Source organism: Phytophthora infestans, genomic scaffold, assembly GCF_000142945.1.
Source record: "Phytophthora infestans T30-4 supercont1.1 genomic scaffold, whole genome shotgun sequence".
Lineage (NCBI taxonomy): Eukaryota > Oomycota > Peronosporomycetes > Peronosporales > Peronosporaceae > Phytophthora > Phytophthora infestans.
The window spans coordinates 2,168,168-2,195,691 of record NW_003303758.1 but is presented as its reverse complement, the minus strand read 5'-3'; the positions used below and the strand labels follow the sequence as shown (position 1 = coordinate 2,195,691).

The window sequence follows — 27,524 nt, the reverse complement described above, 5'->3', positions numbered from 1 at the left end:
ATCGGTATTATACCGGTTTACTTCTACTATTGATGGCCACGAGCCAGCCAACCCAAAGCCATCATTACGCGGATACTGCCCCGCGCTGAAGGAAGCAGGAAGTTAATCCCCCCCCTAGACAGCAGCAAACATGGCGAGCAGATTCTGGGCAGGCAGTTCGTCTTCTGAGGAGGAAAGCGACGTGTCGGATGTGTCGGACGTCGAGACGTCGCAGCAGCAGGCTGCTCGCGCGGCCTCGCGCTGGGCGGTGCAGTCGGACTCGGACTCTGATGAGGAGGTGCGCGTGGTCAAGAGCGCCAAGGACAAGGCGCTGGAGAACATGGAGCGCAACTGCTCCAGTATTAAGAACCACATGAAGATCAACGACTGGACGCAGATCCAGACGGAGTTCGACGAGCTGGCCAAGCAGCTCGAGCGTGCCAAGAAGACCGTCTCGACGCTGCCGGTCTTCTACTTGCGTACGATGGTGGCGCTTGAGGACTTTTTGGCCGAGAAGGTCAAGAACAAGGCTGAGCAGAAGAAGATGAGTAAGGAGAACAGCAAGGCGCTCATCCGTATGAAGGGCAAGCTCAAGAAGCAGCTCGAGCCTATGCGCAAGCAGATCGACGACTTCCGTGCCAACCCCATGGACTCGAGCGAAGAGGAGGACTCAGACAGCTCTTCTGAGTCTTCATCGGATGAATCTGAGTCCGACTCCTCCTCTGCTTCATCTGAGGGCAGCAGCGACGCATCTGCGTCTGAGTCGGAAGAGGAAAGCAGCGACGACGACAAGTCCGACGATGACTCAGACGACTCAGATGGCTCATGGCCGAGCGGTTCAGCGTCGTCTTCGTCGTCTTCCGAGGACGATGACAACATGCCAAAGGGCCGTGCGCGCTGGCTCAAGCAGACGCCTGTGGTCACTAAGGCGAAGAAGGTCAAGGGCCCCAAGGTCGTCAAGCAGCGTGAGGCTCGTCGTGGATCTGAGGATGATGTCAAGAAGGTGGTCGTAGAGGAAGAGCTCAAGCTCACCCCCAGTCAGTTCGACCGTCGTGTTAAGGAGGTGATCGCTATGCGTGGTAAGAAGGGTATGGACCTGTCGGGACAGCTCACTCTGCTGCGTAAACTGGCCAACTACGCACGTCGTCTTGGCCCTGCGCGTCAGATTGTGGCTACGATGTATCTGGTGGGTACTTCGGTGTTCGACACGTCGTCGAAGATCGACCGCGTCATGTCGGTGCGTCACTGGAAGCTGGTGCAGTCCAATGTGTGCACGATTTTGTCGTTGTTGGAGAAGAACCCGGACTTCTCATTGGCTCCGTTGACGTCCGAAGACCAGGCTGACATCGTCCGTGCTGGACGTGAGAAGGTGACGGCTGCGCAGATCGCTGCGGCTGCTGCTGAGGACGCCGAAGAAGACTTGAACTTTGTGGATACACTGCCCCAGGCTGGCAAGAAGGGCACGATCAAGGTCTCTGGCGACTTGGCGGCATTCGTGGAGCGCTTGTCGGAGGAATACACAAAGGCTCTGCAGCAGACAGACCCGCACACGAGTGATTACGTTTCTCGTCTGTATGATGAGAACCTGCTGATCGAAGTGGCCGAGCGGGTGCAGACATTTTACGCGCGTAAGAAGGACTTCCAGCGCGCTGCGACGATGGCTCTTGTGCGTGCCGAGTTGATCTACTACAAGCACGACTCTGTCGCTGCTGCTTTGTATGAGGCTCAGGCTAAGCGTGCTAAGTACGGTGACCCGGTGTTCCTCCACCCTGCGTGCTCCAGTGGCAACTCGATCAAGACCAAGGAGTTCGACGTGTCTATCGTTCACCCTGCATCCATCATGGGCCAACCTACAGTCGATGTGACGCCCGTGGACGCCGAGAAGCTGCTACGTGACGTGTGTCGCTTTGTCTTCCAGCACGGAGACATCCGCGCCAAGACGCGTGCGATGCTGTGTCGTATCTACCACCACGCACTGCACGACCGCTTCCACGAGGCTCGGGACTTGCTGCTGATGTCGCACATTCAGGACAACATCACGGACGCCGATATCCCTACGCAGATCCTGTTCAACCGCATGATGGCGCAACTGGGTCTGTGTGCGTTCCGTTGCGGTCTCATCTGGGAAGCGCACGCGTGTCTGTCGGAGATTTGCACGGGTTCACGCACTAAGGAGCTGCTGGCTCAAGGTCTGCAGTCATTCCGTTACGGCGAGCGTGATCTGGAGCAGGAACGTCTGGAACGTCGTCGTCAAGTGCCGTACCACATGCACATTAACTTGGACTTGCTGGAGACGTGCCACTTGGTGAGTGCGATGCTGTTGGAGGTGCCAAACATGGTGAACGCGCGTCTGTCAGACCGTAAGCGTATGGTGTCCAAGGCCTTCCGTAAGCTGCTTGAGTTCCACGAACGTCTGGTGTTCGAGGGTCCTCCGGAGAACCCGCGTGACCACGTGGTAGCTGCTGCTAAGTTGCTGGCTCAGGGCTCGTGGCGTAAGAGTGCTGAGCTCTTGGTTGGTCTGCCTGTATGGGATCTCTTCCCCGGTGCTAGCGTGACGCAGCGTGTGAAGGCGATGGTGCAGCACAAGATCCAAGTCGAGGCACTGCGTACGTATCTGTTGGCGTTCAGTGCTGAGTACGACTCGGTGAGTCTTGCGCGTCTTATGGAAATGTTCGAGCTGGACGACAAGACTGTGCACAGCGTTGTGTCCAAGATGATGATCAACGAGGAGCTTCAGGGTGCGTGGGACCAGTCGTCGCAGGCTATTGTTCTGTACAAGACGGAGCGCTCGACGCTGCAGACTATGGCTGTGCAGTACTCGGACAAGCTCTCGCAGATCGTGGAGAACAACGAGCGTATGATGGACCTGCGTTCTGGTACGAACAAGGAAGAGTGGGGCAACCGTCGCGGCGGCACCGACGGTCGTCGTGGTGGAGGTGGCCGTATTGGCTTCAGCACGGGCGGCAGTCGACGTGGAGACAACCAAGGTGGACGAGGTGGATTCCGTCCTCGTCGTGGAGGAGGCGCCGGTGGAGGTCGCGGCCCCAGACAGCAGCGCCAGTAGAAAAAGATGGTCGCATGTTGAGAACTACGCAATGGAATCCTGTATTTGATACAAGATTGGCTTTGAACAATCAATCTTTGTGTAGTTGTGCAGAATATACTACTACGTATATGAAAAGCACGTCGCAGTTCGGATAAATTACGATAGTTAGGTTGCACAGAATACTCGTACTACCGGTAGTACTACTACTACGTAGTATTAAACTGGTAATTATGATTCATACCGCCAGACATCAATTTGACTAAAAGAGTCAATCATTACTATTTTTGTTTGCTTTATCTTTCCTAGTTCACGTCATGCTCCTTCACGTGTCCAGCATAAGCTCCGACATTATCAGAATCCTACGAGATGACAAACTTACTGCTCAGTTGCGGCAACCGCATCCGTTGTAGCAGATGCGGCGTTTCCGTCGCGTCCATTGCTCCCGCCGCGACCTCCACGGGCACGTCCTCGACCACGACCACGAGCAGAATGTCGTCCCTTGCCACCTCCGCCATTCTCACGAGATTCATCGACATCTTCTCCTTCTGCTGTCTTCTCGTCATCGTTACGTGGCGTTCTCTTCCCTTTCCTCCCACGTCCAGACTTGCGGTTTGTCTGCGTGGCCGGCGTTCCCGTCTCTACCTGTTCGACTGCACCGGCTTCTGCCTGGTCTTCTCCATCAGAATTACGTCCACGTGTCTTCTTGCCACGTCCTCCATTGCTACCGCTACGTCCACGACCTCGTCCCTTGCCTCGCTTTCCTCGAGTCGTCGGCGTACCGGTATTACTACCGGTAGCTCCTTCACCAGGACTCTGCTCGTCCGCCTCTACCTCAACTTCCTCGATAGTTTCCTCCGTTTTAGCTGCCGTTTCTGCGTCTCCACTATTGTTTCCATTGCGACCAGAGCGTCTACTGTGGCCTCGTGGCTTCCTGAACTCCCGACCATCGTGGTACGTCGGCGAACCTGCCGTCACCTGATCCAGCGGGATGGGACTCTGGTATCCAGGGTCGTCTCGCTCCAGTTCGTCCAGCGAGAGCTGAATTGAGATCCCAGGGATGTGACGCGTGGTCTCGATGCGATCCAGTCCCTCCTCAAGCGGTTCGTACACGTCCACAGTCTCAATGGACGAGATACGCGTCACTTGATGCAGATTGGCTACACGGTGTTTCAGGATCTCCGCCACAGTCACAGCCTTGCTGATTGCGTTGCCCATAGCCTTCAATACCACACGACGTTCACTCTTCTCCTGTAGCAAGAAGTCCAGCAGAAGTTAGTGTTTATATTACATTTTTATAGATTAAAAACATATAAAGAAAAACTCACAGCGAAGAGCCCGTTGGCGTAGGAAATGTAGCTGCGCACTTTACCCTGCTGCGTGATGCGGATCTCGTTGGGCTCCACCTGCGTCGATTGCTCCTCGCGGCGAGGCTTCTCCACGCGTCGGTACTTGTCCATGGCGGTCGCGTACAGAGATACAGAGAGGTAAGCGTGTCCTGGAGCTTTGCCAATGTGATGGCTGCCACGAAAGATCTATGTGGTCAAAAGTGACGATATGAAGTAGCAGTTACAGATAAAGAATTAACTACATAAATAGGCTCAAGTTGAAGTGCTTTTTTATCTGAAAGTATATCATTTCATGGAGACTGGTTCATTTCTAAGACTAAGACGATGTTGGCGAAGTTGGCGAGGCTGACCGAACGCTTGACGGGGAGTTAAGCGCTTGATCGAGGAATAGAGACAGTTGCCGCAGCTTGTCATCGGTCTGGCGCTTCCCCTCGGCTGCGCTGGCGCACTCATGCTGCAGTTTCGCGACGCTCTGCTGGGTAGCGGTCAAGCTCTCCGTCATACTGGCAATTTGTGCTCGAAGAAGAAGCTCCTCGTGGATAAGGTCCTTTGTTTCATCTGCTCGTAGCACTCGTAATAGTTAGTCAGGTAATGCTATTGGAGCGCAGTGCACGCTGTTATAGGAAGGTGTACCCTCGGTGTCCATTATCTCGAGCTTGGCCTTCTGCAGGTCCTTGCGCAGGATTCGCACGACGCATTCGTATCCACCAATATCCATGAGCTTCTTCTCCGCAAGTATTTTATTTTGCACCGCGATTGCCTCGGATTGGACCAATGTGGCTTCGTCTTTTTCCAACTCTTCTCGTCGAAGAGCAAGCGCACATGCCTCAGCAGTGAGCAGCTCGGCTGCATCCATCACCTTAGCGATGTCGTTCCGAGAGTCTTGTAGCTGCTGTTGAACATCGAGCACTGCTTCTCGAGCATAGTCGATGCGCATGTAGTAGTCGTTGCTCTCGGCGGTGTCCATACCTACCAACGAAAGAAGCTTGCCAATTTCGAAACCAGCAACCACATCCAACACCCCGGAAGCACCCCATCTATTTCGATCGAGCATCCCTGCAATCGTTTACCAGAAACTCACAACCTGTCGACAGATAAGGATAATTTAAGACCTCAAATTATATGTTTGTTTTTTCTACTTTCTGAGTTATGAAAGCTCTAGAATGTACTATGCTAGAGCTTTCATAGCTCAGAAAGTAGAAAAAAACAAACATAAAATTTAACGCTGAATACAAGCACCAAGTGCACCCGTCAGTGGTGGTGGCCAATGATACGTCTGGGAAACGCCGCATCAGCTGCAACCGCCGACCGTTGCGCCGCCAGTAAAGTCTGCTGCCAGGATCTCCTTCATTCATTCTCGAATCCGCTTCCGCCGTTGCAAGCGCCAAACTGACAAAATCCTTCGGTGATCGTACTGAAATCTTTTCAAGTCGAGAAAATGTGGAGTGGCCGCTTTGGATCCATCTGCAAGGCAACAGTGTTGACCATCGCGCTCTCTACGCTGTTGTTGCACTCTGTCGACGCTGAACAAGAAGGATGTCGCTGCAAACGAACCATGAAAGGTCGTGAGCATCTGCACCCGAAGGTGCATTCGCTGCCAACAATGTCGCTGGATGAGGCGCAGGAGCTCGAGCAACTCCCCAAGCACCTGGACTGGTGCGAGCGTGGTTTCTGCGTCCCCAGTTGGAACCAGCATATCCCTCAGTATTGTGGCTCGTGCTTCGCTCACGGCGCCATGTCGAGCGCCCAGGATCGCATCAAGATCGCTAACACGCGTCGTAAGTACACGGGAGCAGACGTGATGCTGGGTCGCCAGAGTTTTCTTAACTGTGCACCGGGTCACGGACTATCCGCCGGCTGTGACGGTGGAGAAGCCTCTGACGTGTACGAGTTCATGCGCCTCTACGGACTGCCGGACGAGTCTTGCTTGCCATACAACGCAACGGATCACACCAAGTACCAAGCAACCAATGGCACTTGCCCCCCAGAGGGTTATTGCATGAAGTACGTTAAAAAAAGTATTTTTTGGGGGGGGGGGTTACGATGCTAACTTGTTGACTATGTAGCTGCATGTATACTCCTGAGAGTAAGAAGGTGCCACAGTGCTTCCCAGTAACGAAGATGGTACGCTACCGAGCCAAGAGCCACGGCCACTTGTCGGGTGAACTTGCCATGATGAAGGAGATCATGGAAGACGGTCCTATCACATGCGGCATTGCCTGCAGTGAAGAGTTTACCTACAAGTACAAGGCCGGCATTCTTGAGGACAAGACGGGCTTTATGGATATTGATCACGACGTGGAAATTGTCGGATGGGGCGAAGAGGATGGCGTCAAGTACTGGCACATCCGCAACTCATGGGGCACGTACTGGGGGATGAACGGATTCTTTAAGATTGTGCGTGGCAAAAACAACTTGGGCATTGAGGCCGACTGCGCCTTCATGAGACCGGATATCAGCGACGAAGAGCTCGTGTGGGAGGAGAAAGCTGTCTACGGAGGCTCGATCTTTGGTATCGTCCCGTTCAAGAAAAGTGCAAAGGACCACCCGATTAAAGACACTTCAGAGGATGTTACACGTCCCGACGGTGAGGTTCTGGCTGCTCATTACACAGAGTCGTTTGCCACTGAGACCGAGGCTCATCACCAAGACAGATCGTTCGCAACACTTGCAGTCACGTTCTTCGTGTCGGGCTGCGTCTGCGCGGCGCTTGCTGCAGTGATCGTGCTGAAGTTCCGTGGACACCGCTATGTGTATCGGACCATTGCGTGATCGTGTTCGCCATGAAGATTGAACGCGGAGCGTCTAATTTGCGTAGGCATCAGAGAATTTGGTGACAAAGTTCTCATACGTACCGGTATTGAAGTGGTATTTGTCTTTAAATGTGTTTTGTTCCGCCCCATATTTTCCATGCACCAATGTTTACAACATCGTAGAAAACAGTGGCCCGCTTTCCTGAACACAGGAATAATCAAGTGCAAGATGAAAGATTTCATCTCTATCGATGCAGTAACGGGACGATGCGGGCAACACTCCAATACATGTACTCTCTTGCCAGCAATCGCCGTAAACAGCGCCGGCAATGACTGGCAGTGAACAGGTGATCATCAAGGTGGGCGAATCCATAGCTCCTTTTGCCATTTTTTCCTTGTGTTTTGGAATAAACGACAATCGATTCCGTCAGGAATCGCCATCTGCCAGTGCAGCAGGCACATGGGCGCGACACGAAGTTCGTGACGAACAGTAGGATTGACAGCGCACTGAAGCTCTGCGACAACAGCAAGCTGGTGCCCATGAGCGCTGCACACAGGACGATATACAGTAGAAGAACTGACAGATTTACTACTGCTACACTTCGCCTCATACCCGTGCGCTACACTTCGCAAACTTCGCTGTCTTTGTGGCGTGGCGGAATTGCAACTTGCAATTTGCAAGTAAAAACCATGTACGGCAAAACTATGGAAATTATTCGTACTTACCACGGAGATTTGACAGTTTTCCAGAAGTCAGCACTTTTTAGCACATAACAATCGGTCAATTCATCTGCTTGCCCTAGAGCAATCGAGCGATCGCGATGAAGCAGCAGTGATTGCCAGTGGCCCACCGTGGGCCCCACGCTGTTGTGTTCAACGCGCGAGCGAGCACGAAAAATCCGGGGTGGATGATGCACCAAGAGAGCTGGAGCGCTGCGGCACCACTCCGCAATCACACTGCAGTCGGACAGCCTCTGAGCCTTTGAGTTAGCGACAGGGTTAGAGGCTCCAACTTAAGAGCACAACCGTTCGTCCCTGGAACGACCGACATACACTCTGTCTCATTGAAACTCAACCCACTGCTTGGCGTGTCACAACACGTTTCACCACGAAGAGCACACAGGTCGGACCATCTCATACATCACCATGGGCTTCCTGCGCGTGCTCGACGCTTTCAGCTCCCACTCAGGAGACCTGATGCGCTACGGCAAGGGGTTCCAGGCCCGAACGGCCAGTGTAGACCAGTTCCAATGGAACTATTTGATCCGACCCGCGGCCAGCTCCAAGAGCCGAGAGATCGTTGTCTTTCTACACGGTCTCGGGTCTTCGAAAGAGGGCTGGGTGCGTGTCGCTAGCGGCCTCAGCAAGAACTACCACGTCGTGATCCCCGATCTCCCAGGCCACGGGAAAACGACGCCACTGGATCCGCAAATGAATTTCTCCGCGGATCGACAAGCCCGTCGACTGCACGAGTTCTTCGAGTCTGAGCTGTACCCGAACAACAAGGTGCATCTTGTAGGCACCTGCATGGGTGCATCCATTGCTGGTGTCTACGCTGCGATGCACCCAGCGCGAGTCAAATCACTGCTTTTGATGTGTCCATGTGGTATCTCAATGCCTACGATGAGCGTCACGCTCAGTGACATCGACGACCTGGGCAAGTCGACGTTGCAAAGTCCTACCGAAACTTCTACGAGCGAAGTGGGCGAGTGGCGTGACCGCGTTGCTAGTGTTGCCAATTTCGTGCACACGCCTCGTGTGTTTCGAGCGCTTGCCATCCCCAAACGTGGACGAGCACGAGGAGTGGTGCAGAAGGTGCTTATGGACATGCTTGCCCACCCGACAATGCTAGAAGACGAACTCCACAACATTCGAGCCAGAACCATGGTCGTATGGGGCGACCAGGACGAAGTTTTTGACGTGTCGTGTCTGAAGGTGATCGACGACAAGCTCAACGTCACGCGCAAACACGTGTTGGTGCTCGAAAGTTGTGGCCACCTCATACCGAGCGACAAGCCGGTCGAATGTGTCGACGTGCTTAACAAATTTCTAGCGGACGAGGAGCTCAGCTTCACGTTCGCTCTCGCTGGACAGCAGGCCGTTATGGCGTTTTAGAGACAGCTCCGTTTTCCGTCAGAACGAATGGCGAGGTATTTATCATTTATTAGCGGCAAAAGTTAATAGCGAAGCAGGAAGTTTTTTTATAAATGGTGAGCTTTAATTTCTTAATTATAAGTAGTACTATAATATTGGTATTTAATACAGAAGTACTTTTGTAGTAATAAATAAAAATAAAGTAGTACTACTAGTAGCTAAACTAAAACAAGCATTCCTCGCTTTTATAATTCAGCTTTTCTCTATTTATAACGCGAGTAGTTTTTCTTATAATTTTGGAGTCACTTCTTTGACCCAGAGGTGAAGGAACAATGCCGAATCCGCTATTTATGTCGGTAATCGACGCAGTGCGGTTTGTGTCAGGATTCTCGGCCAAGTTTACCAGTGTAGACAAGTACAACTGGAGCTACATTGAGCGCCCAGGCAAAGATGAACAGAGCACGGATGTTGTAGTATTCTTACACGGCTTCAGCTCCATGAAGGAGTCTTGGGTTCGAGTTGCACGCAGTGTTGACAAACGTTTCAAAATCATGATCCCAGACCTTCCTGGCCATGGGCGCACAACTCCTGTGGATGCACTTGCTAAATACTCAATACTTAACCAAACTCAAAGACTGCATGAGTTTATCGAGAAGGAGGTCCCTGCGGACAAGAAAATCCACTTGATCGGCTGCTCAATGGGTGGAATGCTGGCTGGAGTGTATGCTGGGTTATTTCCTACTCGAGTGAAGACCCTGACGATGATCTGTCCTGCCGGGATCACTATGCCCACGAAAAGCGATTTACTGGTGATGCTTGAGGAATCTGGACGCAATCTCCTCCTTGCACACACTCCCGAAGATATCCATGAAATGAATCACGCTCTCAGTTTCAAGCCATTTAAACTTCCAAGCGCTGTCGCGTCGATCGTCGCAGCAGAGCGTAAGAAGCAACTGCCGGTGCTGGAGAAGATTATCAATGATGCTCTTCAGAACCCTATTGTATTAGAAGAACAGCTTCCTAATATCCGAGCCAGGACGTTAGTGATGTGGGGAAAACATGACCGCGTGCTGCACGTATCGTCGGCGGAAGTGCTTCGGGAAAAGCTACACCCGGAGACGCGAGTGCGGATTCTTCTCTTTGATAACTGTGGCCACATCCTCCAGCACGAGAAATACGCTGAGTGTACAGCTGCGATCAACAAATTCTTGACGGAGCAAGTATCCACGGAGCGGGTCGTGCACGGTGCGCTGGATAAAAAATCCAGCGGAAAGCCTAAACAGCTTGCAACTTCTGCACCCACTGATCATTCCTAATTACTTTTGATAAGACCGATCTCCACTACGCGCCCAAAGAGCTTCCTTGCTCAATAACTTCACGACCAGAACAATGAGCTTAATTAATTAACGTCGCAAGAGCATTGCAAAGCAAAAGAACCAAAGAGTGACTTCACGCTACGGTAGTTAGCTTATTCTCCTCAGATAATTTTTTTTCTTTTTTCAATCTAATGAAGTAGTAGCTCTTCATCGGCAAATTGGTGGTTGAAGTTTGCAGAATGATGGTCGATTAAGTAAACCAATTTCACCCACTCACCGAGGGCGTAATCAGTCTCTTTCCCTCTGTGACACAAGCGCTTTGTTATCGATTTTTTGCATTGCGACCGTCAACACCTCTTTTTTTTTACTTAGCGTTACAAATACGTTGATAAATTTGCCTCTCGACCATCACGATGGCCTCCCTCCTCATGTCGGTGTTCGACGCCGTCCGCTTCTTCTCAGGTTTTTCCGCCAAGAATGCGAGCATCGACCAGTACAACTGGAGTTACATAGAGCGACGGGGCAAGGAAGAGAAGGAGACGGACGTCGTCGTCTTCCTGCACGGCTTTAGCTCCGTCAAGGAGTTGTGGGTTCGCGTGGCCCGCGGCGTCGACAAGCGCTACAAGATCGTCATCTCAGACTTGCCCGGCCAAGGACGCACGACCCCAATCGATCCTCTGACCAACTATTCAATGCCCAATCAAGCCGAGCGATTGCACGAATTTTTAGAGAAGGAGGTACCCACCAATAAACAGATCCATCTCGTAGGCTGCTCCATGGGCGGTATGCTCGCTGGAGTGTATGCTGGACTGTACCCGGAGCGTATCAAGTCACTGACTATGGTGTGTCCAGCGGGTATCTCAATGCCCAGGAAGAGCGCATTACTGAAAATGCTCGAGGATTCAGGACGGAACTTGCTGCTTGCACACACAGCCGACGATCTAGTCGAGATGAACAACCATCTCAGCTACGATCCACGTAAAATTCCGCATGTCTTTTTAAATATGATTGCGTCCGAACGGGAGAAGCAGTTGCCAGTGTTGGAGAAGATTGTCCACGATTCGTTGCAGAACCCGACGGTGTTGGAGGATTTGTTGCCTGACATTCGTGCCAAGACGTTGGTGATGTGGGGCAAGCACGATCAAGTTCTGGACGTCTCGTCAGTAGACGTGCTCGAAATGGACCCCGGAGGCTCAAGGACAGGTGCTGCTATTTGACGACTGCGGACACATTCTGCAACACGAAAAACATGCCGAGTGTACTGCTGCTATCAATAAGTTTTTGGCGGGCGAACCGCTTTCAGTCAAGAGCCTGATGTAAGCGAGAGGAGGTTGTACGAACTTTAAAAATACTAGATAAAATAAAAAAACGCTAAATTACAGAATCAATATGGACGCCGCCTAAAACTGGCAAGACGCTGTGTGACAATTAGTAAGGTGAATTGAAGTCAAAGAATTATGTTAATGAGTATCTTTTGTTTTTTTTGTTTTCCTGTTGCTATGACATGCACACGAACGCAGAAATACGAGTTTCTTTTACTACCACACTTCATATTCGATTTTTTCTTGTTCCCTTGGCGCTTTGAAGCTTGTTGTGAAGTCTTTTTTTTTAATCGCTCATTCGGTTTATGTTGTCCGTACACAAACACGCATGGTTGATTCGTACTCGTCTTACTCTGACAGCAGTACGTTGACAGCGCCACCGACGTTCCCATCGACCAGCTTCAGCGCCCGAAGATTCTTGTCCAAATCAGAGAATCCCATCGCTGCCAGTATTTGCATCGACTCCTTGAAGTTCTTGTTCTCGTCGAAAGCCTCACTGTCGTCTCCGATCTCCGCATCACCGTCAGCTTCCTGTGCTTCAGTCACATCAATAATCTCGATATCATCATCCGACGAAGCCTCAGTGGACGGCGTAGCTTCAGCAGATTTCTTCATCTCGTCTTCGCCGCTGTCGGCCGTTGGAGCTTCCGATGGAGTCGACTCAGCAATACTATTTCCAACAACCACAATGTCAATCCAGAAGCGGTGGCCGAAGCTGGCGTCGGCGGGGTCACACACACGCCAAAAGTTCGGGTAGCGTCCAGGCTGCGACGGAGCGACCAAGTCGACTCCAGCGATATATTCCTGACCAGGAGCCAAAGCAGGAAGCTCGATGCGACTTGATTCTCTGTCCGGGAACATGGGATTGCCCGGCTGAGTGATCATGTAGCATCCATCCGGCCACGCTCGCTCACCGTCGTTGACCAGCTTCCACATCTTACGTAGCGGCTTTCCAGCTTCCACGACTGTCCCGTCTTCGATAGTTACGTCCTCAACGAAACGTGCCTCAAGGTCGGAAGCCTCACGGCCCCAGCGGCCACGTCCATGGCGACGACGGCCCGCTTCTTGCTGTTCATTGTCGCCCGAGAAGCGCATGTCACGTCCGTGACGGCCACGGGGGCATCCTCGAGGGCCAAAATGCATGTGGACGTTCGGCATGTACGGAGTCGAGCCATGCGGACCGGGGAATCCAGGTCCAGGCGGGCCAAAGTGTCCAAGGCCAAAGCCAGGTGGGCCTGGAGTCGGGAATCCTTGATCGTGTTCACCGAAGTGAGGGGGAGGATCGGGGGTCCGTGGCCGTGAAAATCGGGACGACCAAAACCAGGTCCACGTTGAGCTTCACCGAAGCCAAAGCGAGGGCCCTCGTCATGCGGTGGTGGTGGCGGCCCATGGCCAGGCAAGCCAGGGCCTCCATGACGAGGACGCGGGCCGAAACCAGTGAATGATGGCCCGTGGTGGTGAGATGGTGGGCCATCAAAAGGGATTCCAGGTGGACCGTGGTGGCCATGACGATTGAATTTGCCGGGGTGCCCATCAAACTTGCCGTGGTGACGGCCGAACTTGCCATGATGACGGCCGAAGTTACCGTGGCCATATTTTTTTCCTCCACGACGATAAGTGAACTTCATCGCGTGCATCATGCCAGGTTCCACGATCTTCGTGAACGGCCCGTGCGATTCCTTCCACTTGCCGCTGGCCTCACAGGCTTGACAAAGATCAAAGTCATACGCAGTCTTCGACTTGAATCGAGGGCCCACAATGGGACTCGTCTCGCATCCATCGCATCTCACGAACGGATGCGCCACTCGTTCCGGCGTACGTTGGTGTTTGGGAGCACGAGACGGGTCCGCGATTTTGATGAACGGCTCGTGCTCGGCCCATTGGCCGCTGGCTTCACAGTCTTCACATACATCAAAGTCCGGCGTTTCCAGTGACTTGTAGCGGACACCAACGAGTGGCTCTTTGTCACATCCGTCACAGATGATTCCGAAGTGCACAGCCACCTCACGAGCTTCAAGCTCCACGTCTTCAGCACTGCTACTTGAACTCGAGCTCGTTCCATCGTCGGCCAGCCCTTCGTCGTTAAGACGGACCAGGCCGCTCATGCAGTTCTTGGCCACGTTGACCATGGCCGGCTTAAGCGTCGGACAGCGGGCCACTAGACGCTGGGCGAACACCAGTAGCTCGTCCAGCCTGGCCGTGGCTGTCTCTTCAATGGCCACCGCATCTTCTGCGTAGATAGCGGCCACCATGACGTCGGCCAGATCCTTGAGCTCTTCAGAAGCGCACAGCTCCTCCACCGCCTTCTTAAACTCATCATCGTCCAGTATTTCGAGAAGTTGTTTCTTGATCGCGGCCAGCTCCTCCGAGTCCTCGGCCACATCCATAGTCTGTAGACTGGCCACCAGTAGGTTCATGGCGTTGGCCGGCGTGGGCTGCTTAGGCTTGGTCGTAGCCAGCTTGGACATGGCTGTTACTAGACCGCGTAGCTGCGTCTGCACCGCGCTGGCGGCACGACGGCCGGCCGCTTCCTGTGACACCACCGTCACCGTCACACGCTCTAGTTGTTCATCGTCCATGTAGTCGGCCAGTTCCTTGACGTCCGCGTCGTGGGCGATAGTCACTTCGTCTCCGTCCGAGTCCGTGTAGCGCAGCGAGAAGGTCTTAGCATTGCCGGCCAGTAGTGCGGCCGCCTCGGCTCGGAGCGTGGCCACCGTCAGAGGTTCACTGGCCAGCGCCAACGTCTGCGTGAGCGGCTCGGTGCCGCTTGTAGTTAGCTCGATAGTCTTCGTCATCTCCTCTTCGGTCTGACTTGAGCAGGGCGAGGAGAATTGAGATCTGGTGAGAAGTAGAGAGGCGTTTGACAGTTGAAGGCTGTCCGAAATTGATAACCTAGCTCAATAGTTAGATCAGAAACGTGTTTTCAAAAGTGTAATGCTCCTGATAAATGATATACTTGCAAGGCCTGTACTTTGTGTCCAAATTGAAGTAGAATGATGGTAAATACGCCTGGAGAACAATCGCTGCTCAATTTTGATTGCACTCGACACGCCCCTTAAAAAAGAAAAAAAGGGACCCAGCAGAATGCTTGTGTGGAAATCGACTGTTCTAGAAGGGTTTACTTTGTGAAGTCGTCGAAGCATAGGCAATGTCACCCACATCATCTATCGAAGGAGCGGAAAACAGCTCTTTCAGAAGGCTCGTGCGATGGAAAATAACGTGGTTGCAATTTAATAAACATAAGGTCGCTGGAATATAGTTTTGGACCTTCGGATTTCACCCTTTTTCTGACAATTGCTGGTTCAAATCTTTAGTCTGTCCAGAAAACTAAAGTTCTCTATTACACGTAGCTTCCTGAAAAATTCAGGGCTGGCTGTACAGCAGCGACGACCTGACCTAGCGCTCTTTAGCCACATTAAAGTGCAGTGGAAACTCTGTCATTTGCATTTCTTTTCCAGACGGAATCGGAAATGACCGGCTTTATTTTTTGATCTTTCATTTGGATAACTTTGACCCTTTTCCTGGCTCAATTTTTTGAAGTTATTTTAGTATTTAAAGTTCTCCAGCATAATTATTATGGGTAATTATTTTATTAATCTGTGGTATTATTATAAGTCTTAAGCGAGCTCAGATACCTAAGTTATCTATTGGCTGCTTTTAAAAATTAATTTATAGAATGCATGATAGGAGTGCTTTTAGAACTGATTAAGCTACTTCAATTGAGCCCATTGTAATTTTAGCAGCTATAATTATGTAAATTTCGAAATGATTATTACTACTACTACAATTCAAAATTACCACTACGGTGTACCATTGGTGTCATTATTTCAGAACAGTCGCACCGAAAATGCATTCTTATTTTATTCTAAAAATGAAGGAGCCATACTGCACTGTATTTCCGAGAATTCTCTTCCTCTTTTCTGAGAAAACCAATCCCAAAAGAGCACTACAACCCGCAGCAACACACCGCAACTAATTCTGCACCCGCCATGACGACGCTCAAGATCTTGTGGAAGGAGAAGCAGGACATGCGCCGCGTGCAGGTGTCGGCCGTGCACCAGGCCTTGTCATCTCTTGACGGCCGCGTCGCCTCCGCCGGAAACGAGCTGAGTTTCCGTGACCTACGCGACTATGTGCTATTGGTCTTCCCGGAGCTGAAGGACGTCGAGCTTCTACTCTACTACATTGACGACGACAGCGAGCAAGTGCGTATTACCAACGACGCCGAACTGGACGAGGCCTTCCGCCTCATGCGCGAGCTGGCCGTGGCCGCCGGCAAAGACGCCGACAACGCCGTGTGCAAGATCATTGTGGTGGCCAGAGAGCCGCTGCAGACCTCGGCCAATCTGGCCATGGACGCTAGCAACAGCTCCGTTGTCAACGTTCTACCCGGTGACGTCGAGGAGATGCTGGCCAGCCAGCAGAAGAAGAAAATGTCGGACCTATTCGTGGATCTCGGTAAGATAGTGGACAAGTGGCAGGCCAGTGCCGAGCACCAGATGCTCAAGAAAGACCTAGTGTCACTACTACATGAACCCGGCTGCCAGGAGGCGCTCATGGAGATCATGGCCAACACCAAGTTCGCCTCACTGTTCCAGAAAGTCATGGAGGAGTTCCAGAAGAACGGCAACTTTGTGGGATGTATCGTAGCCGTGGCCGGCACGGCAGACTTGGAGCAAGTGGCCAACATCCTGTTGGCTAAGTGCCCAAACGCCCGTGTACAGGTGGAACGCGTGTTGCAGCAAGTGCAGCACAGTCACAACGCGCAACTCATGTCTGCTAGTGACTACTTTGAGACTATTAACATCGAAGAAACCAAGCAAGACTTGGGCCCCGTTGTGGCCGTATTCGAAGGCGACGTCACGTGTCCGGACGGCACGGTACTGGCTCCAGGAGAGGCCTTTGACAAGGTGTGGAAGCTCAGCAATGGTGGCCCCAACAAGTGGCCCATCGGAGCTGTGCTCTCGTGTGTGGGAGGTGACAAAATGCAGGCCCCAGAGAGCGTGTTGATCCCTTCCGTGCTGCCTGGCAAGTCTATCGACGTGTCGCTACGTATGGTGGCGCCGGCCAAGGCTGGCCGGTACACTGGCTACTGGCGTCTGAGTACCCCGGACGGTAACCGGTTCGGCCAGCGTCTCTGGGTGGACATTAACGTGATGGAGCCCGAAGAACCGGCCACTGTTGCCGTCGACACGAAGGAGGTTCGTATCGACGCTCCTGCAGCCATCATCTCGACTGCAGGCGCGTCTGTGAATGTTCCGGCGCCTGCTGCAGTGGTAAACCAGCAGGACGAAGAGGAACCGCGATGGACGAACGAACTTCAGGCATTGGCCGACATGGGCTTCACGGACAAGACGCACAACGTGGCTCTGCTATCGCAGCACGAAGGCGACATGGACGCTGTGATCACGGGACTCTTGAGCTCCGCTTAAGAGTGTTGGCTCTTTAAACAGCGTGTGGAAGACGTGTCTTCATGCAGCGTATATTACATTGAATACATTTCTCTTGCCTTTGCCGTCTTGGGTTATCCAGAAACCGAATGAGCGATTGTTGTCTTCAGCAGATGAACGAGTTGTGATACGAGATCTTCAGCGGCATCGCTACTAGCTCGCACGGTCAGTACTGTAGTTGCAGTGGCTACCGTGACATCCACGGTGGCCAAGAAGAACCACGCCTTCTCGCGTTGCTTGGCGTAAAAGACGTACTTTTCCACCCCATTGACAGTCCCGCTGGCCATGCACGAGATCCCATGCGTCTTCATGTTGTTCAGTAACGTGTCGGAGTCTGGTCGGTTGGTGTCAGGTAGTTCGCTCTGGAGTCTACGTATCAAAACGTTAATTTACTCAAGTAAAGAAAGACATGAGCTTGATTACTGGGCACAAACCTCTCGACGTATTCGTCCCACATGCTTTCAAAGCGTTTCGGATGAAGTCTGGCTTTGCGGTCGAGATCCAAGAGCAGCTTATGTGTTTCCAGCGCTCTCGGGATGGCTAGTGATGTCTTGTTGGTTCCAGTATCAGAGCTTTGAATCGGCGGTGGCGGTGCTCTCCACTTCATAGTGATTGCAGGCATTCTACGAGGAATAAATAACCCATTCGTATGAGAACATTTCGACAGCAGTAAATGGCAGGAGCAATACCTTGAACGAGGTGGCGTTGGCAGCTTAAATGAGGCGTTGGAGTCGCTCCTCGAATCCTTCGGCTTTGTGATGAGGCTGCAAGAGACACGTTTAAAGCCGAAACCCCACACTATAGCTGTCCTATTAAGTCGTACCTCTCCATTTCAATATGGTCTTCTCCTCTTTCTGATATCGCAGCGCGACTGGAAGCTACACGGTTTGAAATCGGTTTGGCTGAGGTTCGACCTCCCGTTCCTCCTGTTTTACTCGGCGATCTGAGACAGCTAGTTGCCACATGGCCCATGAGACGAACGCTCGGTCTCTTGCGTCGAATATACAACGTCACCGCAAGCCCCACCGCCACCGCAATTGCCATAGATCCAACTTCAAAGACGAGAATAATACAAAGTCAGAGCATCCAGTTATAATATCAAGAGCAAAATACCTTGCCAGGTCGCATAGGGAAACGATGTAAACAGCGACGGCCCATTGGCCGAATCCAGCGAGAAGCGATCAAAGAGCCCGTCTTCGCCTTGAGGCTGTACAGCTTCTTCTCTTGATAAGAATGCCCTCCCATCCAGAATACCTTCAAACACATGTGAGCGGAAGCCACTGTGCGAAATATACAGCAAATAGCTCTTCGACGCGTCCACTGCAGCGCCAGTAATCGCCTTGAACGACACGACCTCACTCGTGTCTGGCTGCACCACTGCCGGGGCTACTAAGGGCAGTACGAAGCCCTGTTCTACAGGTTCTTGGCTCTTCTCCACCAATGTAAGTCGATACAAATGCAACGGCGTCTTCCCGTCATTCTTGACATGCAACTGTACATGTGTGAAGAAACTTTGGTCCTTTGCTTCCTGTTTCTCTCCTTCATTGTCAGACCAAATCACCGTCTCGCCTAGTATAAACTGTGGCAATCCACTGCCACTAGTGGGTAGTTCATAAGCGGGAGAGATCGGTACGTGTCGGACCATTCCAGTAGTTTGATCCAAGGAGATTCTCTTCTCGGTTTCGAATAATTGGTCCACTTGGCGCTTCGCTTCACGTCCCCAGGTGTCCATGTCCTCTTCGACGTCCATATTGGACCTCGAACATAGCGACGCAATGCCCATCAGCGCGATGGTGGACGATTCGACGTCCATCGGCTCGAAGACGCAGTCCACTGCGTGTAGTGAATATGTCCTTAAGGACGATTTTAAGTGGCCCATAACCGCGTTCATAGGTGAGCTGCGAAGACAGCCACTACCGGCGGACGCTTGTGTCTCGCTGCCCATCGCGTCCACCACGTCGCGACTGGGGAATGCGATTTCCACGCCCAAGTCGAGACAGAACACGGGCGGTGCAGCGTCTACAGGAGCGTCCTGGTCGATCTTGGGCGCTAAACTGCGTAAAGAGCCAGGATTTTCGCTCTCTGAGTCGGAGGAAACTTTGTGAAGATGCACAGCCAGCAGCAGACACAGCAACAGCGACACACGCCTGCACAAGTCGCGCATTATGAGCAACATCGATATTGCTGATGGATTCAAGGGAAATCCCTCTGATTGGTAGAAAATGACTTTCAGCCAATCACATCGTAACGGGATCTGTTGTTCAATGCCAAAAAGGAACATGGCGGACGAGGAGAAGCGACGCGTTCCGGAGGTGATTGAGCTCGCGGAGAGCGACAACGAGGACGAAGAACACAAGGGAGAGCACGATGAAGATGAGTATGTTTTGGAGAGCACCGACGAGGACGCTGTGAGTTGCTGTTCTATTAAATTATAGAGTCAAACGTAAGCGAGCAAAGTGTGCCGTTCGATAAACTAATGCTTAATTGTAATGTTTCTTGTAGTGCTGCATCTGCCAGGACGTGGTAGATATTCTGAAACAAGGTCATCTGTCCAGCTGCGACCACCGTTTCCACTTCGACTGCATCGTGGCTTGGGCCAAAGTGACCAACTTGTGTCCACTATGCAAGACCAAGTTCAGCTCAGTCACTCGACAGGACGCACAGGGTGCAGTGGTGCATCGCGAGGTTATCACGGACGTCAAACAAGTTTATCGACCAGACCCATCCGACCACGATATTGCCGCTCAATTGCGTCTGGTAAACCAAGCAAGATGCGAACTTTGTGGCTCTGGCGAGGATGAACATGTGCTGCTACTGTGCGAAGCGTTGGGCTGTGGCGTAGCCAACCACACGTACTGTATCGGACTACGATCGGTACCTAATACATCATGGTACTGCTCTAGTCACGCCACAACTCAGCAGAGAGCTAGCGATGCGATTGAACGACCAGCCACGACGGTGTCTACACGACGTCGGACACGGCGATTGGCCAGTTTAATGTCGAATGTGCTGCGTGGACGTAGCGGATCAACGTCCACAAGATCGCGAAGGCGCGGACCGTCAGGTTTTGTTGCAGTAGAAGAAGCAGAAGATCGAAGACCGGTGCGAGGCATCGCAGCGGCGTATGCTCTGCGTATGTCGAGAGAACTGATGCAAGTGCAACTACGAGCAGATGCCATGTTCGCCCGCGGCGATCTAACGCAATCCTCTCTATATGGACGGAGAAATGGAAATGCTGCTCTTGGTACACGGTCTACAGTGACATCGACGCCGTCGAACATCGATCAAATGTGGAAAGATCACAGTCGAAGTCGACAAGAACTCGCGGCGGCGGCGATCGCAACGCGCGACTCGAGTTTGCTCAATGAAATCGGCAGTAAACGACCCAATCAACGCAACAATCGCGTGTCGAACACGTTTGCTCCGGAATACTGCGAGCTCGCCAAACTGATGCAAGATGCAGTGAACAACGACAATTACGCGTCGTCCGTGTCGCTATTGATCCCCAAGACAGCCAAATTGAGACTGGTATCGAGGGTTAAAACGTTTTTCAGTCGACTGAATCAAAAGGAGAAGGCAGCGGCACTTGAAGTGGGTTGTCTGGCAGTTTTGCACGAGTGGATTCGCGTTCCAGAACGAGATGGAGACAGCTCTACAGCACCCAATCCACAGGTGTTAGATGCTGTTATCGGTATCTTAGAGACGCTTCCTGTTCGTAAAGAAGACCTTGTCGAGGTAAGTACACATGTTGTATGCTGTTATTTTATTTTTTTACTGATATATTATGTAAAATAATATAGGAGGAAGGCTTACAAGCCACGTTGGACGGTCTTTCCGAGCTTTCCGACGTCAGTATCGAGATTCGACAGCGAGTTATCGAACTTAGCGAGAAGTGGCGAGATTTGAACCCTCCAGCTCTGATTGAGTCACCACCACCTCAAGTTACTCAACAAGTATCGTCGCCTGTTAACGCTGCCCAGAACTTGCCCGTAATTGAGGCATTTACCTCACCGAAGCGTCCAGCACGAGCACACGGCAAACGGAAACGAGAAGCGTGCGTGCTTTATTTTTATTTTTTTTTAGTGATTTGCTAAGTGTAGGTATTTTATTAGATGGTCGGATACTGTTGTCGAGTATGTCAAGGCCAAGCTGTATCCTCTGTACAAGGAGCATGGAGGCTCTGGAAAGTTGACTCGAGAGCGATTCAAGACGATCGTGAAGCAAGTAGCCGATCTGTTTTCACAGGAAGCAGCCTCCATGCAGTCGGCCGTGTTGTTGCCCTCCGGAGAGCTGTCGAATCTCGCCAAGTCTCGTATAAAAAAACTCATCGATAGAGTGTACAAGGCGTCCACGAGTGGTGCTTCTGTTTCCTCTCGTTCCAGCTATCCTACTCCGTTACTTATGCGCGCCACGGTGCCAGCATCGACGTATTCTGCGGTCCCCTCTGTCAAGCACCAACGGAGATAAAATAGTACTTTAAAAAACAATTCCTGAGACGTTAAGAAATAATACAAATTGGGCTACACATAAAGTACACGCTTCCAAACTCATGACATATACATTCCAAGTGCTGCCGAGTCCTCGTGTGAGATCCCCGCGTCGTTGAGTCTCTTCTTTTGAATCATTTGCTCCACCATCCACTCATTTTTCATCTTCTGGGTAGTCAGTTTGGCGTGTTGAAGTTGCTCACTCGCCAATGCGAGCTGCACGGCATGCAACTCGCTGTTGCGTTGCTCTCGTTTGGTATCAATGTCCAATCGTCTGCTCTCAATCTCCAAGCGTGCTGCTTGTATACTCAACTTCCGTCTCAGATACTCCGTGGACCCTCTTTGTATCTGTTGCACTGAGGGCGTGGACCTCCTACTATCTGAGGCATTTCCACTCCCTTCACTCTCGTGTTCGGTTTGCTCCACTCTCTGTCTCTTTGAAGCCTCGAAGCTCGGAGGAGCTTCTACCTCCGTCTCCAATGTCTCGGGGGCGACTGCCATTGGCGTCTGCATCTGAGGTACAGGAGTCGTAGGCTCCAATGACGCAGACTGCATCACCACATTGACATTTCCAGCCATAAAACTCGGTGGCTGCTCTCCAGGGTTTGTATACACTTCTTGCTGCTGGTGTTGCTCCATATACATATCTTGTCGCTGTTGACCTCCGTTATAGAGGTTCGACGGCGGAGGCTGCTGAGGTGTATTATTCCCATATACGTCCTGTTGATGTTGTTGTTGCTGGCCCCCATTTGTGGCGTATACTTCCTGTTGAGACGGCTGATGAGAAGTATTGACCCCATAGATTTCTTGTTGTCGGTCTCCGTTATTGACGTATATATTCTGGAGTTCAGAGCTCGAAGCGGGGACAAACATGACGGACTCTTCTAGTGTATGCTGCTGGTTCTGAGGGGCGTTCTGCGTCTGAGCTTGCGCCTGTTCTTGGTCGTTCGCGAGCAATACACGCACGAACGCTTCCTTGTTGCGGCGGCGTGGGTTGGTCTTCAGCTGGCGCTGAGTGATCTCGCGCTTGAGTTGCATAAGAGTCCAGTCCTTGTAGTCGTCAGAGCGCGGCGGAGAGCAGCGATCGTCGCCCTTGGCCGACCACAAGCGCGACACCTTCGGGGCGGGCCACTGAGATAGCGGAACGTTCATCATTTATGGAACTGAAGTAAAAAATCTTGGACCGCTGCATGAATGCTGTTTGATAGGATTAATTAAGCTGTGTCACTCACTGACACTGATCCTCCACTGTTTTTAGCTTGTTTTTAGCTTTAAATTTTTTGTTCGCCGTTTTCGTTGGTGCTCTCACCGGTTCCCTTGGATCTTCGATCTGTCGTGTATTCAGGATCTGCATGACAGGATCTTGATGCAGGAAGTCGCGTAAAGCTTGGTGGCGATACACAAACTCGAGATCCTTGTCGGACCAGCTTGACCTGGATCCAGCTTGGTCTTCTTCCGACTCTGGAGCTTGCATCTTCTTCCGCGTAGTCTTACTCGTTTTCGTCTTCTTTCTCGTTTCTTCGACTAGCGGGCTTAGGTTTAGGTACGGTGTTGGCTTAACCGGTGAATCTGCAAATGCATACCGTTTCGTCTTCACTTTCCCTTGTTTTGTTAGCGGATATTGACTTGCGTCAAGATCCGCAGGGGTCCCCGAGGGGACCTGGGGAGGATAGAGAGGTTTTTCTTCTAGATCCGGATCCGGATCCACCTCTCTTCCGTCGACAGAGTTCCTCCCAAAACTCCATCGATCCGCGGATCTTGTTTCATTTAGCAGCGTCTTCGTCGATCCGACCTCCGACGACACCTCTTCCCCTGGCTCAATCTTCACTTGAGCATCTTCTTGGGACACACGGTGAAATCCCGAGTCACCCAAAGATCCGGGCACGCGCACCATTGTGGTGTAGCGGGATCAGCAAAATCTGCGAGATTGCCAGATCCAACTTACCAACTGCGCCCAGACACCGACTAACGGAGGGGGTCCCCCGATGATCCGTGTTCTGCTGAACTTTCCTCACCTTGTGTACCCGTCGGTAGGGCGGGATCTTGCTCTCTCGGTAACTTCCGAAGAGCTCAAGTGGTGAAGCTTGAGTGTCTTGGCGAGACGTGGGGATGGGGTGGAGCAGCAGTGGAAAATCATCACTCTGCGTCCGTGGATGGTTCCGTATCCTAAGCGAATATTCGAGCTTATAGATTCGGGGCCTAGATCGTGGATCTGGCTGTAGGGTTGCCTTGCGGGTGTGTTTACTTGCCTTTGTAGTTCCTTTGCGTTATACTTGCCGCCTCCTGTGACGGGATCTTGAGAGTTGAGATCTTCTAGGGTGTAACCGACCAAGTAGTAATTCGGTTAGCCTGTTGGATCTGCACGTGTATAGGAAAAGCTCAATAGGTTGTAGGATCGGGCCAATGTATTATCCAGTTATCACTACCAACACTAGGCTCGCAATTCCCAACCTTCTCCGAGCTCGTACGGCCAATGTAGTTCCGGTTCTTGAGGGCAGGAAGGCACTTGCGTGTTATCGTGCAAATAGAAGTCTGTATTGATATTTAAGCCTATACCTGCCTGGATTTCTACCTTCTATGTCTTTCACCTGCTAAATCCCTTACCCGGCTCGGCTGCATGTCCCTTCTTCCCTTGACCCATCATCCCAGCTGTGTTATCTTCAGATCTACCGGATCCATGACGTAATCATTATGGTCACTCTATTATGGGTACACTCATCCGGATCCAGGTCCCTTGGATCCACCTCACTGTAAGTGTACACTCGTCATGGATCTGAGCTCTCCAATCATCCAACATCGTCTTGCAGCCGTCTGTGAACTCCATTGTCCCACGAAAGTTTGAGATCCACTGCATCCATCATCCCTTTATCCTGGATCCGGGTCCCTCTATGCGGGATCCTCCCTCCTTGGATCCGAACTCGGAAGTATGGGATCCGGGGCACCTCGCGGTGGATCCTGACTTCTTGTTAACCGTGGCTACTAGATCCACCTTCAGGTGGCACCTACCATCATTCCTTCATAGGATCCACAGCACCCCGTATGGAATGACGATGGATCTGGTATGAGCGATGTACGAGAAGGCAAGATCCACCAAGACCTATCTCGGATCCACCCTTACCTGGATCCACTTAGACGGATATGGGATATACTATGTAAGAGTGGATCGAGTATTGAAGCTGTCGAAGAAAGTACTTCAGACACGACCGTATCCGACAGTGATATTGTACTCAGTGACTTGTACGGTGGTCCACATGGTGTTGCATTCTCCGACATCAACTCGATCAAGTTCGAGCAAGTTATAACGTCGATTACGGTTCGTGCAGATAGATGCCGTGACATTACAGATTAAATCTCCCGAAGAGGTGACGATGAACCATGGAGGCTCTGGTGGGACCGAGAGAACATCGATGGAGACTCATTGGGAGAAGAAGGATGACCACACGAGAGTATTCTATCTAAATTTTGTGACGAGTGCTGGTATCTCGATAACGCCGACTGAAAATAAAGCCACTGCTACTGCACCCGATGGCTTCCAACTTGCGGGATTCTATGGACGCGCAGAAGCTGAAGTCGATCAACTTGGAGCGATCTGAACGAGATTATCGGCCACAGATCTTGCACTTACTGACGTAGAGGGGACAGTCTTACGTACGGATCTAGAGCGATCCGTAACTGGGTGGGGTCAACGATTGGCGTGGCTGATGACACAGCGTGTTACCGTAAATCGGTAGCGTTCAACAGTACCAACATTTGTCCATTGGGTTACGGCAAGGATGGAGACGACTGTATCGCGCAATGTCCATTATCGTACCCTGTTTCCTGCTCTCTGGAGTGTATTCCTCAAAATGACGACTGTGCTCTTGAGACACTTTCCAAGATCGGTTCTGTCGTTGCAGTGGCTCTTAATGCTTCCACTGTTGGTGTCTTTGGAGAAGTTCTGGCTGCGTACAAGACGGCCAAGTGGGCTATTACGTGTGTGGCAAATATCATCACTGTGATTCGAGGACTCATATATTACCTCCGGTATCGACAAACTGCAGCTCCTCAAGGAGATACAGCAGAGCTTCTGGCTGTGGCCTACCAGACTGACGTGGTAGTTTACGATCTCCCTATCGCTGTGTGTACTTGTCAGGGAATTCCCGTCCCTGCTAACGCGAAATACGCGTCTACAGTGCTCAAGGTCGTGAAAGGTATTGTGAAACAAGCCATTACTAACGGTGACGAGATTATATCGACAGGAGAAAATGTTCTTAGCTTGCTTACGGGCACTGGTGCACTGAATACGACCGATTCTACTGTCGATGAGCTTCAAAATCTCATTGATACAAACTCCAGTTGCGGCTACGAACTCAAACATCTAACGGATATAGTCGTTCGCGTGATTAACGAAGTACGCAGTAACACACCAGGTGCTGTGGATGATGTCCGAGTGAGCGTATACAACTCTGCGATTGTTCTGAATGATATTCCAGCCGTCACGAATTACCGTATGGGCGAACTTCTATACAACAAGACGGTAACAGCAGCATTTGAGACGCGCGATTTGCTTCGAAAAACCTTTGGCGTTATCATCGACCAGCTTATTGAAACGGGTACTACTGATATGGGAGAATCGGTTGCAGAAGGCGAGTATATGCTGAAGGTCTCGAACATGGGGCTTGTTGCGCTATCTGCGATCGATCCTACGGGTATAGCGTACATGGCTTCGCAGTTCGTGCAACCGATTTGTGGTCCCACGGCGTATCTTGGCGAGATTGATGACGGAAGGCTTGATGACGCTCTTGGTCTTACGACGGTGGACGAAGCCTTGGTAGGAAGCTACGGAACGTGGACGAAGAGAGGAGATGGCGTTGTCCACCTCATTTTTTTGAAGAGTGTGGACACTGAAGATGTGACAATTGTGATTCATTCAGGAGGAGATAAATACGCAGAAGTTGGTGTTGCAGCAGGAGATATGGTCACGTAAGATGCCACGATTCCAGAGCTGCAAGATAAAACCATGTACATCGACCGCTGGCGTCCTGGTCTTTTGGGTTTGCCTGGATCAGGGGGTGGCTCATTGGTGCTTTGGATCCCACGGTCGTCTGAGGGAGGTCACATCGAAATGCATGTGCGGATCAACGTAAGCTAAAACGCTCCAAAACAACAAGTGAGTGATTTTAACGAGTAAGTGATAATTAAGTGAATTTGAAATTAAAATAGTGAAATCATGCGCCCTTGATATTGAAGACGAAGGTGTTTTGCAACAAAACGAGATCCGACTCCTCAAAATGGAGATTGCTTGACCGATACACTAAAAAAAATCTTCTCTGTGATTGCTGTGGCGCTGAATATAACCACCGACGGCGTGTTCGGTGAGATCCTGCTTTCAAGGAGGTTGCACTAGCTATCAACTGCGCTACGAATGTGATCAAGGTGATCAAGGCCCTGTTGCGATACTTACGCTTATCCAAGATACGGGACCAGCTACCCACGAAGCTCTACTCGACGCCGCTTACCAGTCAGACGCTGTATTTGTGGATCTACCTGCGGCAGTATGCACTTATCGTGGATTTCTCGTCCCTGCTGGAACAGATTACGCAAGTGCAGTGATCGTCGTTGTGGAAAACATCGTCAGGAAGTCGTTACAAATGGCGACGAAATCATCACGGATGCCCAACGCTCATGAATTTTTGAGCACGTGTTACCGCTGGCATGCAGACGAGTGTCGATGATTTTAAAGATCTCATGG

At 51.5% G+C, this 27,524-nt stretch overlaps 11 protein-coding genes across 11 annotated transcripts; 8 read left to right on the top strand and 3 right to left on the bottom strand.

The window, feature by feature from the left end:
* Positions 1-130: 130 nt before the first annotated feature.
* Positions 131-3,160, top strand: PITG_00397 (eukaryotic translation initiation factor 3 subunit C, putative; the record flags this gene model as incomplete). Its single annotated transcript, XM_002908954.1, has 1 exon — positions 131-3,160. The coding sequence occupies one exon, from the start codon at positions 131-133 to the stop codon at positions 3,041-3,043; it is 2,913 nt and encodes a 970-aa protein (XP_002909000.1).
* A 119-nt stretch (positions 3,161-3,279) lies between these two features.
* Positions 3,280-5,338, bottom strand: PITG_00396 (aspartyl protease family A01B, putative; the record flags this gene model as incomplete). Its single annotated transcript, XM_002908953.1, has 4 exons — positions 3,280-4,273; positions 4,351-4,543; positions 4,722-4,929; positions 5,005-5,338. The coding sequence occupies 4 exons, from the start codon at positions 5,336-5,338 to the stop codon at positions 3,401-3,403; spliced, it is 1,608 nt and encodes a 535-aa protein (XP_002908999.1).
* A 588-nt stretch (positions 5,339-5,926) lies between these two features.
* On the top strand, positions 5,927-7,143 carry PITG_00395 (cathepsin B, cysteine protease family C01A, putative; the record flags this gene model as incomplete). Its single annotated transcript, XM_002908952.1, has 2 exons — positions 5,927-6,375; positions 6,438-7,143. The coding sequence occupies 2 exons, from the start codon at positions 5,927-5,929 to the stop codon at positions 7,141-7,143; spliced, it is 1,155 nt and encodes a 384-aa protein (XP_002908998.1).
* Positions 7,144-8,270: 1,127 nt separating this feature from the next.
* On the top strand, positions 8,271-9,239 carry PITG_00394 (serine protease family S33, putative; the record flags this gene model as incomplete). Its single annotated transcript, XM_002908951.1, has 1 exon — positions 8,271-9,239. One exon carries the CDS (start codon positions 8,271-8,273, stop codon positions 9,237-9,239), a length of 969 nt encoding a protein of 322 aa, XP_002908997.1.
* Positions 9,240-9,550: 311 nt separating this feature from the next.
* Positions 9,551-10,430, top strand: PITG_00393 (uncharacterized protein; the record flags this gene model as incomplete). The annotated part of the gene is made up of 2 exons (XM_002908950.1): positions 9,551-10,342; positions 10,410-10,430. The coding sequence occupies 2 exons, from the start codon at positions 9,551-9,553 to the stop codon at positions 10,428-10,430; spliced, it is 813 nt and encodes a 270-aa protein (XP_002908996.1).
* A 517-nt stretch (positions 10,431-10,947) lies between these two features.
* On the top strand, positions 10,948-11,854 carry PITG_00392 (serine protease family S33, putative; the record flags this gene model as incomplete). Its single annotated transcript, XM_002908949.1, has 2 exons — positions 10,948-11,679; positions 11,726-11,854. The coding sequence occupies 2 exons, from the start codon at positions 10,948-10,950 to the stop codon at positions 11,852-11,854; spliced, it is 861 nt and encodes a 286-aa protein (XP_002908995.1).
* Positions 11,855-11,971: 117 nt separating this feature from the next.
* PITG_00391 (uncharacterized protein) lies at positions 11,972-14,651 on the bottom strand (the record flags this gene model as incomplete). The annotated part of the gene is made up of 2 exons (XM_002908948.1): positions 11,972-13,106; positions 13,178-14,651. 2 exons carry the CDS (start codon positions 14,649-14,651, stop codon positions 12,205-12,207), a joined length of 2,376 nt encoding a protein of 791 aa, XP_002908994.1.
* A 1,129-nt stretch (positions 14,652-15,780) lies between these two features.
* PITG_00390 (uncharacterized protein) lies at positions 15,781-17,371 on the top strand (the record flags this gene model as incomplete). Its single annotated transcript, XM_002908947.1, has 1 exon — positions 15,781-17,371. The coding sequence occupies one exon, from the start codon at positions 15,846-15,848 to the stop codon at positions 17,286-17,288; it is 1,443 nt and encodes a 480-aa protein (XP_002908993.1).
* Positions 17,372-17,622: 251 nt separating this feature from the next.
* On the bottom strand, positions 17,623-19,357 carry PITG_00389 (uncharacterized protein; the record flags this gene model as incomplete). The annotated part of the gene is made up of 4 exons (XM_002908946.1): positions 17,623-17,668; positions 17,741-17,929; positions 18,130-18,358; positions 18,561-19,357. 4 exons carry the CDS (start codon positions 19,249-19,251, stop codon positions 17,623-17,625), a joined length of 1,155 nt encoding a protein of 384 aa, XP_002908992.1.
* A 228-nt stretch (positions 19,358-19,585) lies between these two features.
* PITG_00388 (uncharacterized protein) lies at positions 19,586-21,773 on the top strand (the record flags this gene model as incomplete). Its single annotated transcript, XM_002908945.1, has 4 exons — positions 19,586-19,714; positions 19,809-21,056; positions 21,107-21,360; positions 21,419-21,773. 4 exons carry the CDS (start codon positions 19,586-19,588, stop codon positions 21,771-21,773), a joined length of 1,986 nt encoding a protein of 661 aa, XP_002908991.1.
* Positions 21,774-25,200: 3,427 nt separating this feature from the next.
* PITG_00386 (uncharacterized protein) lies at positions 25,201-26,924 on the top strand (the record flags this gene model as incomplete). Its single annotated transcript, XM_002908944.1, has 4 exons — positions 25,201-25,362; positions 25,456-25,474; positions 25,525-26,732; positions 26,778-26,924. 4 exons carry the CDS (start codon positions 25,201-25,203, stop codon positions 26,922-26,924), a joined length of 1,536 nt encoding a protein of 511 aa, XP_002908990.1.
* Between the last annotated feature and the right edge of the window lie 600 nt (positions 26,925-27,524).